Genomic DNA, 12,794 nt, shown 5'->3' on the forward strand with positions numbered 1-12,794 from the left:
GATCGTCGTCCGTGGCATTGGCCTGCCGGCGCCTTTACATTGCTGGTTCTGTTCTCGGCGGAGGCTTTCCAGGCGAGCGATGAGCGCTTCTTTGGCAAGGAAATCTGAAGCGCTCGATGGAGTGGAAGTCGAGGTGACAGCAGCTTTGCGGCAATTGCAGACCCATTCGCGCTGCTGCGTATGTCGCCGCTCCTTCCGCAGCCAGTCTTCCTTCCCCGAAAGGGCGCGCGGCCGACCCATCCTAAGTCCAAACGAAAACTGATAACAGCGTAGGAAACAGCGCGCAAAACAGACGAGGGCAAAGTAGCACACGTGACGAGCACTGCACTCGTTACGTGCGCTTCTTCTTTGTCGTCGCCTGTTTTTCGCGCTGTTTCCTACAACGAATTCCCACCAACGCGCAAAACTATTCATTCCTCTATGATAGCTGGAAAGGTTGGCGCCATCTACGAGCGACAGCGGCAACCAGACTGGTTCTGTGCTTGCTGCCGTCGCTTATAAATGGTGGTAGCTGTCCAGGTAGGTTTGTGTCGACAGGCGTTTGATACCAGACACAATCCTGGGGGAACCTTGCCCTTAACAGCTCCGCTGTAAAAAAGTGGGGAAGGAAAGGCGGGGTGCGAGCAAAGAGGCGAAGATAAAGCAAGCCACGGCGCAGGCAAGCATTGAGCAGTGAAAGAAAAGTTCTCTTGACTTTCTGCTCTCTGCGACTAGCAGCCTGGGGAGAGGACTGCTGCACAGTGCACATTGGTCGCGTCTGTTTATTTTGTGTTTCTCCTTGGCCAAACCCCCTCCCAGCACTGCCCGCGGCACTCCTCCGGGGCTCTGCTCTTTTTGTTTGAAAGAGTGGCGGCGGTCGGCGATGCGGTAACACGCGATAATGTGGCGGTGTGCAGGCTTGCTGAGTACGATGGTCTGCAGCCATGTGAGCAGGCAAAATTGCATCGTCATCCAGTTGCATAATCGAGCGGTGGGCGGTCAGTCGAAGCGGTGGGCTGCAGAGCCACTGCCGCCCACCATGGGAAGAACCCTGTACACAATATAGGTAGACTATATGTAGATATAGTCTATAGACTACTATATATGTAGATATACAGTTGAACTTCAATTTAACGAAGTCATCGGGACCTGCTAATTATTTCGTTAAATCGGGATCTTCTTAAATTCGAGGTAGGAAGACCTCGCCCATAGGCTGCTCGAAAGTCCGAATTCGTTCGGTAAATTGGGAAATTCGTAAAATCGGGTTTTGTTAAATCGAGGTTGAACTGTATATACTTTATATATAGATAAGCACTATGTATAGTGTCTATGTATCGCTTTGACATACACGTGAACTGACCTTAAAAAGCAAAATGGAGTTCGGAAACATTGTTACGAGAACCCACATTGAGAATACGTTCTGAACAGGAACGTGCATTCAGAACGTCTTCCCATTACTCGAGGAGGGCGAGCTGAAGAGAGGCCGACCATTTCGTTCCAGGTGAAAAAGTGGAAAAAGAAGACGGATGGGAGGCAAGAAGAGAAGGAGCGCCGCGAGAATGCCTTCACCTTCTTCTCAAGCCGCGAGGGCGGGGAGTACCGCCGGTTGTATCCCGGGACGAACCCCGACACCGGGCGGCAGCTGCACTGCGAGAAACTGGTCGAGGCGTTCCAGGCGCTCGAGCACAAGTCCCTGAAAAAGTATGCAGTGCTGACATTTGTGCTAAGCTGGAAGCAAATTGACTGTGACTTTCGTCTCTGAAGTTCTATAACGTATGGAATGAAGTGATCGCATAGGTTTGTTTGGAAGAAGTTAAATGTCACTTGACGTTATGGTGTCAAGTTGGGGTGATGCGTGACACCGTGACATTGCATGAACTGACATAGCAGTGCAGCGTTGTGCGACATGGCCCGACGTCGTGGGGCGACTTTAGTATGTTACGTGACCGCCACGTCATTTGGCATCCCGCAACGTCTCGTAATGTGTCCCATCGCATGACGCAAATGACGCATGCCACGGGGTATGTGTGGACACTTGGACGCACGGACAAGTGATTTCGGGGGGGGGGGGGGGGGGGGGGGGGGGGGGGGGGGGTTTGTTATTTGTTATAGGGCACTCCATGCCTTGAAACAATGGGTACTATTGTTGTCTCCGTCTATAACGTTCCTCTAAGAAAGCGTCGCAACGTAACCGGTGGTTAGGGTGTGGACAACCTTGTCTGTCGTGTACCTTAAAGGGGCCCTGCAATCATATTTAAGTGTCTACCTTTTTGCGGTTTCCACATTTCTTGGGGTTCAGGCAAGCCAGCGGGCACGGAGAGAGTAACTAAATATTAGTGTGTTATATTTTAACCGGACAACTCGGAAACCTCCTTCACCTACGGGGGCGATCGCGGTGCTGAAAGCGTGCAATATGCAACGTCTTTGGTCCTGGCCTTACTACTGGTCTGAGCCGCTAAAAGCTTCTTTTTAGTCGAAATACATAATATAAGTGGCGCAAACCGTTTAAATTATTTATAGTAATTTTTGTTCACTATTTTAGATTAGAAAAGAAACAAGTGTAGTTTAGAAAGTACGGAAACAAGAAGTGACCCGTCGACATACCGTCGACATACGTACGGAAACAAGAAGTGACCTGTCGACATACATACGTCGACATATTGTGCGGTGGAAAAGCCGGCGTTTACTAGAAAGGGGTAGTGGGATCAGGCCCCAATGAGCGGCGAATGTAGAAAGGTCCCAGATGTATGCGGCGGCGCTGCGGTCGTATGGACTGGAGGATCCGACCGGTTCCAAGCGTTCCCAAGGCCTTCGACGAGCAGCTTTGGCTTGTGGTTTGGCTTTTTGGCGGTACGGCAGCGCGAAGTGGCTCACGTTCTGAACTGATCTTTACCCTGCGTTTGCTTCATTTGTGGCCAATGAAGTGTCATGCCGAATTAGTGTTTAATCGTGCAGCAAATGCGATGCGAGCCGCCCTGGCTGCCTGCTTCATACAGCCTAGCCAGCACGTGCTTTAGTGGCGCCCTCTCGAGCTGTCAACACGGAGTGCGGTGGTTGTACTGCACTGGCCAATTCGCTTCTGTACAGCAGAGACACTATATGCTAACAGACTGATTTCCTGCCAAGACTTCTCGCAACAAAGTTCACTTGTTTTTTTATATCTGGAGCATGTCCACATTGTGCTCAGAGTCCCATCAGAGGTCACTTCTTTAATTCTAAACATTGTTTGTGCCTACACATTTGCCAATCTCCATGCACAAAATCATAGCGATTGGTTTCTACCTGTTGCTTGGGGAAGTAGACACGTCACCTTTTTTTTGTCCGTAGAAGAGGTTGAATTAGTTTTGAGTAAATACAACGGCTTTTGCAAGAAGCAAGTTGCAAACGTCGTGCAACATGTTCGTGGCACCTCGCCGTTGCAGGCTCAACAAGGCCATTGTGAAGCCGGCCGACCCTGTGTGCTCCGTCGTGCGCAACGACCTCAACCTGGGGGCGATCTCTGAGCGCTTGGACGCCCTCGTCGAGGACTACATCAGCAAGAACCCGCACAGGCTGCTCGTTGATCCCAAGCGGTCCCCGGACGGCTCCGTGACGGAGCGCGAGAGGAAGGTCCTGTCTCCCGACGACTTCCGGAACGTGGTGTACCTTCGCAACCTGAGGTCCATCTGCGACCCAGGCGAGCCAGTTGGCCTCTTGGCCGCCCAGGTGAGCACTCCTCGTCACGAGACTTCGAGACTTTATTAGTCATAAAACAAAATTATACACGTGTACAATGTGTGACACGGTTAAATCCCAGCGTTTTCTTCATAGTCCCTGATTATGCCTAAAAATTTTCTAAGCACACTAACAAACATTGCTGAAATAGTAAGCTAAATATTAGGTCAAGGTAAGTCTATTTGGCAAAGCTATTGAATTAACGACTTCGGTCCTCACCGCATTTTTCAAAACGAAAGTCTCTACTGGCAGTAATAACTGAAAATGAGCCTGTTCGTGAATGGATATGAATACTTGAAAGGATGAAACATTGAGGATGAGGACAGAAACAGGACTTCTGCTGGCAACGATGAAAAAGTGATGTCAGGTTAAAGGGAAGCTACGGAGCTTCTTGAAAAAAAAGAGTTAGAAGTGAATTCTAGTGTATTTTTACCTCGTGAACCCGAATACCAAAACCATTTGCCTCGCAAATATTGTTAAATGCGAGAAAAACGCGAAAGATAGTCGCTGTACGTGACGTCATCGACGGCTTGCCAAGGCTAGGGAGGCGGGGCTTCAGCCCTATTTTCAAATTGCTCTTATGGCTTCCCAGCGCATCGCATTGAAATATAATTGTGATATCTGTTATTCTAAAGGCCAAATGAACGCAATTCAAGCGTTTTTTCTCAAATGTAGAAGTGCCCCATCTTCCCTTTAAGGCAGGGGTTCACTCTTTGGACCGTGGACTTTTTTTCCCAACTGATACTGAGCAGTTTCATGGTGTTAAAGGAATGCTTGGGAAGCTCACTCCAGCACTTGCGCAGCAGCACAAAACAAAAGCTCGGCATAGTCAATTTTTAGACTGCCCGCTCGACCCGCAAGCCTACCTTCCCCTGACCTCACGGCACTGAAAAGCGCGGGTATATTTGAATTTCGGTTTTGGCATGATTTTCACGTGCCGATTTCGCAATAACCATTCTGAATTTTGCGACACTAAATAGCATATCAGAAAGGGTAAAGGCTGGTGATTCTGGAAATATAGTTAGTTGGCATAGCTAAAAAAAATTGCCTGAATACCCCTTTACTGCTGTCGCGCAACTCGGTTAATGTTGAAGGGACTGTCATCAACACTACTGGTGTTTTGAAAAGTGCTCATTCCGTGTACTAACCCAAGCGGTAAAATTTGATGTCTGCCAATGCGCTCCTGAACTAAAATGCGGTAAATTGCCAACGTTATGTTTGTGCTAAAAATGTTGTGCAGTGCACATGGTCTGTATCCATAGCCAAAGCCAATAATCCGTTTCACCTTGCGACGGACCGCAACAGACGCTACGAGCCATTGCGTGCAACCCAAGGCAGTGTGACTTCCACTGGACTTTCGGAGAGGCCCCGGCAGTGCGCGGAGTGCGTAGTCAATGGATGGCGTCCACGGCGCTGGAATGGGTGGGGTCTTGTAGCGTAAGGCGAAAGGGGTCATGTGACGCTCGCACGGGATTAGATTGGCTTTGATGGCTCATGGTGCCCTCTGCGGTCCATCGTAAGGTGAAAGAGAGGGTACAAAATATTTTAAAAATTGTTTCGAAATTTTATAATTTTTTTCCCTCTATTGCAGAGCATTGGAGAGCCGTCCACACAGATGACACTCAACACCTTCCACTTTGCGGGGAGGGGCGAGATGAACGTGACCCTGGGGATCCCTCGGATGCGGGAGATACTCATGGTGGCCAGCGCCAACATCGCCACCCCAACCATGGACCTGCACCTGCTCCCCGCAGTGGACGCCGAGCAGCGAGCCGATCGGCTCAGGGTGCTCGTCACCGCCGTCAACCTGGCCCAGGTATCACCGCCGTCTAAACGCTCGAATTGAGACAAACAATCCTAGAGCTCGAAGTGCACCCGAAACTGCAGTAAGGCTAAAGTATGGTTAGAAGTTAGTGCCAACTATGCCGTAGTTGCAGAGGCACCCTTAGCCGCAGTCAAGTCTGGCGCCAGTCGCACTTAACTTCAGCTTAGTGTGCTCGTGTAAGTCGGGTGTTAAAGAGTAATTAAGTTACTGTTTACCGTGCACTTCATTTCATCGCATGCATTGCAGTGCTAAATCAGCGCTAGGAATAGCGCCCATGCAGCACTGGCTTGAACGTTACTTGGCAGCGATGCACTGCTGAATCCGGGCTGTATCACTAATATAGTGAAAAGTCGGTGCTGCATCGGCAAGGCCAGTGCTATTACCAGCGCCGACTAATACTGCCAAGGTAGCATTGTGGTGTATGTGTGAGCAGGACTTAAGCGCAGAGTGAGCACAATGCTTTGACTGGGCCTGTTCGAGGCAACACGCTTGTGCTTGTAGCATCGGCTTTGCTTGTGCTCTTGTTGAAATAAAGTATACTGCTCTGGTGGCTGGCGACAGGCTAAGAATGCAGTAGGTGCTCCGCCTTGACTGTGAGCTTTTTTCCCCTGATAACACTTCATCACATGTGCAGCCAAGGCTCGACAGAAGGCGATGAGGACATGCTGGAGGTGAAGCCTCTACTGGGCTCTTAACCTGTCAGCGACGATAGAAGTTATCTTTAAAAAGCAATTAAGTTATAGTTTACATGAACCTAATTAATCCTTGAATTTCACTTTGCCGGTCTAGTCGTCAGAATACACGTTTCACGTCCATAGAGCTTGAAGCAAGCTGTGTTACATGCGCTTAATTCTGTTAAAAGTGTAATTATGAGTTTCACATTTTTTTTCTTCTTAGCTGCTCATTTTCAATTGAGCATGCAGTTAAGAGCACAGTTATGCTTTTTATGAATATGCCTGGTTACAGTTGCTGTCACTGACATGAAGTAACTGCGCCATGTTCTAACCTTCTAAAATATAGAGTTCCAATTTTCTCGTAACTTTGAAAGTATTTATTTATTGCAAATTAAATGTATCTACCATAAAATACCACACATCTGCCCATTCCACACTAAGTGCCCATTCCCAAATTTGTAAGATCTGAGAAAATATGCTTAGTACATTTATATGTAAAATTGATGACCTGACAAGCACCCATTCCTCATTTTTTGCGATTATCTCCAAATTTTGAGTGGGCGCTTGCTCGGTATTTTGCGGTTTTTGTAACAACTTCAACACCTCTTGTTAGCTTGCTTTACAGTTCTGCAAATGACCGAAATCAGAAACAGAGAAAAAACAAGTGATCTCTCGGCACTGTGAAACTCATACACTGTGGAACAAAGAAAATGACAGCTTGATATGTGTGCTGTCCATTCTTGCCTCCCTTGGCCTCGGTATATCACAATATTGAACGCTCTCGCTGTACGCTAGAATCTCTCTGTGCAAAGGCAGATAAAGCAAAGATACAGATAATATGGAGCAATGTTGATCTTGTGAAGTTTTTTTCCTAAGAGACTGACTTTATATAAGATGGTTTTACTCAAGTGGGGAATGGGTACACGATGTGACATCTTTTCCTTCTGCTCTTCTCCTAGGTTCTCGAAGAAGTCACTGTCAGAGAGAGACTCGTGGTCAAGGGGAGGATGTGAGTTTTTTGCACGTTTTCACCTGGATTTTGTAAATTTTAGTCATGCTGTCTACGGCAACATCGTTGTGGGAAAATATGCGCCAATATCGTCGCCGAAAAATCAAACTTTTTTAGTACCGTCTGGTTACCCAAGTGATCAAGCACATTTTAACTTAGCGAACAAGGCATCCGCAGCCAAGTTTTGACTCTTGCAGACGGTTACAGCCCGCTCAGTAAAGCCACCGATTGCCGTGATGTACCAGTAGATCAATGGTGGAGTCATCACCAGAATCATGTCTTGATGACTGAGTATGTTTGTAGGCAGCCAAGCTTCAAAAGCTAGTCTGGCCATCCTGGGTAAAAAGCACTTTTTTGGGGCAACAGTCTGGCAACCGTAGACACACTTTAGTAAAGGGAAATGGCTGACTCTCGCCTGAAAAAGAAAGCAAAGATTAGGGGTGTGCGAATATTAAATTTTACAGCGAAGCTGTTATGCGCTAGGATCTGGGGAAAAATGTGTCCGCAGATGTTGACACAAAACTTCCCATTGGTCGTTGAAAGTATGAATAAATAAAAATAAAAAGAGGGGACAACCAGCGGGAGTCGGCCTTCCTTGGCATTATTAGATAGGTCCTGATCCCTTGTCATCATCTGTAGGCATCGTCCTCGAGGTCGTTCAAAAATTCGTCCTTGGGGTCGTTCTAGAAGTCATCCTGGAGGTTGTCCTTGACGTCGTCCTCGAGGTCGTCCTAGAAGTCGTCCTACAGGTCGTCCTAGACGTCATCCTCGAGGTCGTCCGACAGGTCATCCTATGCGTCATCCCCTAGGCGTCCTAGATGTCATCTTTGAGGTTGTCCTAGAAGTCGACCTTGAGGTTGTCCTAGACATCATTCTCGAGGTCGTCCTAGACGTCGTAAAAATAACAACTTCGCTGGTCCTCCGTATTCATGGGAAATGGAAGGGCTCTACAATTTTTTTTTGAAAACTAATCGAATGGTATGAATATTACAAAAAGATAGCTTCGAATGTAGAATATGTTTCGAATGTGTGTGTACCATTGAAAAATAATAACAAAAGAAAATATGCAAATACTTTTTTTATACGCCTCGCAAGTGGGCTCATTTTCGTCTTCTGCGCATGAGAAAGGAAGTAGCGGTGACGTCAGAACGCCGAGCCCTGATTGGCTGATTGCGACCCCCTATCTCAGCGTCATCTGCTCCTTTGCAACGTTGTCTGCTCGCAACATCGTCTGCGTCTGTCTTACCTTTCCTGCGACTTTCGGAGCGACTCAACTTCGCCTTTAAGAGAGGGCTGACGAAACAACTCGAGCGGTACGTTGTTTTTGTCTAACAACTGGCCGACGCGCATCAAGGAGGGAAGTCAAAGGACTCACTGGCGAGGTGTCTTGGGGCGCCGAGGTTTGTTTGCTTAGAACCGAGAGTGAGCGTGTTAGTGTCCGCAAGTTCCCTCCCAAATACTTTTTCCCGCCATTCGTGTGCGGCGAGAACCCTCATTCTTTAACGGCGTCGGCGGGTTGGCACAGTTAACGTCGTCTGCTTTACGTCTGCTAGTCAAAGCGATGGCGGCTTTACCTTTCCTGCGTCTGTCGGAGATTCACCGCTTTTTCACCGGCGAGAGTCACCGTTGCCTCGGGAAGCAAGTAGATAACAAGAGGAAGAAATTGACCTCTTAATCTAAAATTGAGGTCAGCGATCAAAGTATAATACGGGAAGGGTTCACAAAAGTCGCGCGGGCATATTTCATTCAGCACGCCAGCCGGTTGTGGGCAGACGGTCGCCGAGTCGCGGAGTGCATGCTAGGCCTAACTGCCCAGCTCGTTTGGTCGCGTTCGGTGAAATCGTGGCCGTTGGAGCTTTTCCCGGGTGTTTGTGGATCCAGCGTTCTTGTTCGTCGTGGTCTGTTTTAAGCACTTCTTAATTTTTTCTTGTTGTTTGAAGTCGGGACGCGTCAGAAGCGCAGGTAGAAAAATAAACATCCGTGGGTCGTCGTGACTGCGACGCTGTCGGCCATGCTGATTTGATCGTAAGAAGTGCGTAAGACAGCTTCGGAGCTGCTGTAGGATTTCGTCGTAACCTGCGCAAAACTTACGAAAATTTCGTTTCGTGAATACGAATTTGTTCTTAAGTTTTATCTTACACACTTTTTTGGCGTGAGATCGTTTCGTGAACCTTGCCTCTGCGCTTCCGAAAGTCGCAGGAAAGGTAAGACAGATGCAGACGGCGTTGCAAAGGAGCAGACGACGCTCATGTAGGGGGTCGCGATCAGCCAATCGGGGCTCGGCGTTCTGACGTCACTGCTGCCCCCTGCGCAAGAAGCAGACGAACTCGGCCTTCGCATTACCTTTAAAACCGAAAATGATGTTAACAAATTTAAGTAAATGAAACTACCCGAGTAGGCAGCATATTAACTATACAACTGGCAACATAGCTGTTATGCCTTAACTAGTAATCACCCGTCAACTGTACAGGAAAGCAGGCAAAAGGTGCAACTGATAAGTTATACAAGTTGACAAAATTAGAAATGTGCAAAGCTGCACATGTTTAGATAACATGTAAAAATGCAGCCTGTAATGTTGTCACACAAACAACTGGTAGTGACCTTTCTTAAGAAAATAATTGAAATTGCCTTTGACTAGCCAGCAAGTTAGATATCAGCTGCTAATGCAATTATTGTAAATCACTATTATGCAAGAAAATGAGTTGTCCCAGATGTTTAGTAGTGCCCCCTTTTTGCAGTGACAACTGCTCCTACAGCAGAAAATACCCTTGCTCTTGCAGCAGAAAATATGAGGTCACTAGAAAAGTGACTCGCAATGCAGGCGTGGTGAAACGAAAACCAAAGTTATCGGTGGCTTAATTTTTATTGAATGTGCAACCCAAGCCACACGTGCAATAAAAAAAAATTGTTTTGAGTTAAAAATTGCCAAAAATGAAAAATGGCTAAGGGGTTAAGCTCTTTCAAGGACCATGCACTCGCGTCCTTGGCTTTCGCGGTACTATACACAACTTCTGAGATCGAGTATAAAATTTCACAAACCTCTAACAAAGAATGACGTATCATCATCTAAAAATGTGCTATCGTCTTTCGAGACATCATCTGGTCATTTTTATGACGGAGGCTTATTGTGGAGAAGGCGCCGTGTAAGCGAGCTTTCGGCTGCACGTCAAAAGATCCCCAGGTGGTCGAAATTAATCCTCAGTCCTCCGCTGGGGCGTGCCAGATGCCCGTCGTAGGTTTGGCATAAAAAAAAACCAAATTTGATCTGGTCATTCCTCTGAGAGGGAAATCATGGCGGCTCTAAGATAAATACAAATACGCACCTTATAAGTTGATTGTGCTAAATAGGTCGTCAGCGAGCGTCAAACAACCACTCTGGCCACTTGACTTCATCAAATATTTGCCGCCATTTCCGAAAATAACTGATGCACCCCCGATTGCCTTTGACTGACTGCACACAAGTTTTAAGAAACACGCTCTATAGGAGAATTAAAGAACATCATGAAAGAATGTGCTGGAAAGTACTTGTACTTTAACTTCGAACGCACATTGTATTCACAGTACTGTACTTCAAATACATTGTATGCAGTGTACTACTAACCTTTAATTTCCTTTCTACTTTACTTCAAGTACTCTTTAGATGTACTTTAGCCAACACCAGCGCTTCCGTCTGCGACGATGCAGGGAACGGTTCCGGGAGTACCGGGTGCACTTCCAGTTCCTTCCGCGCAAGGCGTACCGCAAGACGCTGCACGCGACGCCGCAGCGCATCTTGCGCTACATGGAGACCACCTTCCTCCGGCGTCTCGTGGAGGCTGTCAAGAGGAAGCTGGAACAGGTCAAGTCCGCCAAGTGAGTGCCACAGGAGTCGTTTCGATGCTCCAGAAAATAGAGAAGCACTGAAATCATTCCAGAATTTATTTTTAATGTTTGGTGTATGGGACCTTTACCATAAAATAAAGCTTACATGGAAAAAAAAAATCATTTAGCACAGTATTTTTGTTACGAGACTCACTCAAGTTAGGAGGCATTTCAAAATGTGCTTCTATTTCAGTGTCAACGTCTCAAAATAGAAGCATATCTTAGAATCGTTCCTAACCCTAAACGTTTCTTGCGGCACAAATATTGCAGTCGGAAAAAGTTCTTCTGGGAAAAAATATCTTTTGTGACAAACAACCTTATCAGTCCCTAGAAAAAAAAACTTTTATTCTTTTTTGCTGCAAGTTTTTTTGTTTTTAGACTTTTTTGAGTTAGGAGCAACACTGAAACTCGTGTATTTCAGGACGTAGCTCTCAAAATATAAGTTGGCTTTGTTTCTGTGAGATCTGTTTCATGGTGCAAATATTGTGGTACAAATATTTTTGGTTGTAATTTATTTTGCGACATACATGACCCATCCAGGCACGCCCAAACAGAAATTTTTTTTTTGGAAGTTCAGTGTCTCTATGACTGTGAAAGCGTCTACCAAAAGAAAGTCGACGCTCGGGGTCTGGGGATTGGATTAGAGATTCCGAGTTAACTTGCCATCCCCCATCCCTTTGATACAAACGAGCATTGTATCGGCACACGGTCATGTAAATATTGTTATGTTATGCACGTTAACGACCCCAGGTTACCATTCTGAGGAGATTAACTTGCCACTTTTCAAACCCTCACTCGACAACAATTGGTCTCTGACAAGCTAGTTTGCATCTCCAATATTGATGGCTGTGCTCTTCTCGCTTTGTGTCCGACCGCAGCCAACACCGCCATCCGACAGAGCGGATTGAGCGGCGCTAAAATTGTGTTGTCCTGGCGCTCCTCGTCTTTGCACGTTTGTTATCACCGACTAAACAAATCGCTCGCAGAAAAAAGTGCAGGATCACTCTGCATTTACTGTGCTAGATCAGTTTAGTCAGCAACTACAAGCGCGCAAAAACAACGAGCGCTGCGATTACGCACTTTTGGCGCCGCCCAGTCAGTTTTGTCGGATCGTAGCATCGACCGCGGTCGGACTTGATGCAAGACGAAGTATGCGGAACGCTGAGCTCTGATTGGCTCTGATTGAAGGATAGTGGGTAGACCTCAAGGCAGCTTGCTTTGAGGTCTGCCCTCTGTCCTTCAATCGGAGCCAATCACATCTCGCATTCTGACGTCACAGCAACCCCTGAAAAAGAAGCAGATAAACTTGTGCTTTGCGTAGCATACAAGTTTCTTTTCGACAGTCTTTTTCGGTTGTGAGCGCGCCTCTGGTGGCGCCTTTTTGGCGCAAAATATTTTGGGGTCGAACATATTTTGTTTTTTCCCGTGCGTCAGGGTCATCCGGACTACAAGGTCTCGTGACGGAAGGGCGGGCGGTTCATCGGCTTCCAACAACGACCAGGGCAATGACGCCGCCTTCGACGAGGGATCTGGGGCGGCAAGAAACGCGGCCGATGTGGACGACGACGGGGGCGGGAGCTCCGACGAAGGGGAGGGCGACGGGGACACGGTTGCGCAGCAGGCGCAGTCGAGACACGCCCAGGACCGAGAGTACGAAGAGGCGGAAGAGGAAGAACTGCCCGCTGCCCTCTCAGGTTCGTCACGAAGCGACCCATTGGTGCCACAGTCGCTT

The 12,794-nt window shown here is 47.4% G+C and overlaps 1 protein-coding gene across 1 annotated transcript in view; it reads left to right on the forward strand.

The window, feature by feature from the left end:
- LOC115315461 (DNA-directed RNA polymerase I subunit RPA1) overlaps nt 1-12,794 on the forward strand; it is a 79,538-nt gene that overhangs the window by 29,218 nt on the left and 37,526 nt on the right. The window contains exons 21-26 of the mRNA XM_040217029.3: nt 1,481-1,680; nt 3,402-3,684; nt 5,285-5,509; nt 7,152-7,201; nt 10,886-11,053; nt 12,497-12,756. Coding sequence (XP_040072963.1) covers nt 1,481-1,680; nt 3,402-3,684; nt 5,285-5,509; nt 7,152-7,201; nt 10,886-11,053; nt 12,497-12,756 — 1,186 coding nt within the window. The remainder of the gene's footprint in view (nt 1-1,480; nt 1,681-3,401; nt 3,685-5,284; nt 5,510-7,151; nt 7,202-10,885; nt 11,054-12,496; nt 12,757-12,794) is intronic.

Source organism: Ixodes scapularis, unplaced genomic scaffold (assembly GCF_016920785.2).
Source record: "Ixodes scapularis isolate PalLabHiFi unplaced genomic scaffold, ASM1692078v2 PGA_scaffold12__126_contigs__length_90152505, whole genome shotgun sequence".
NCBI classification, from domain to species: Eukaryota; Metazoa; Arthropoda; class Arachnida; order Ixodida; family Ixodidae; genus Ixodes; species Ixodes scapularis.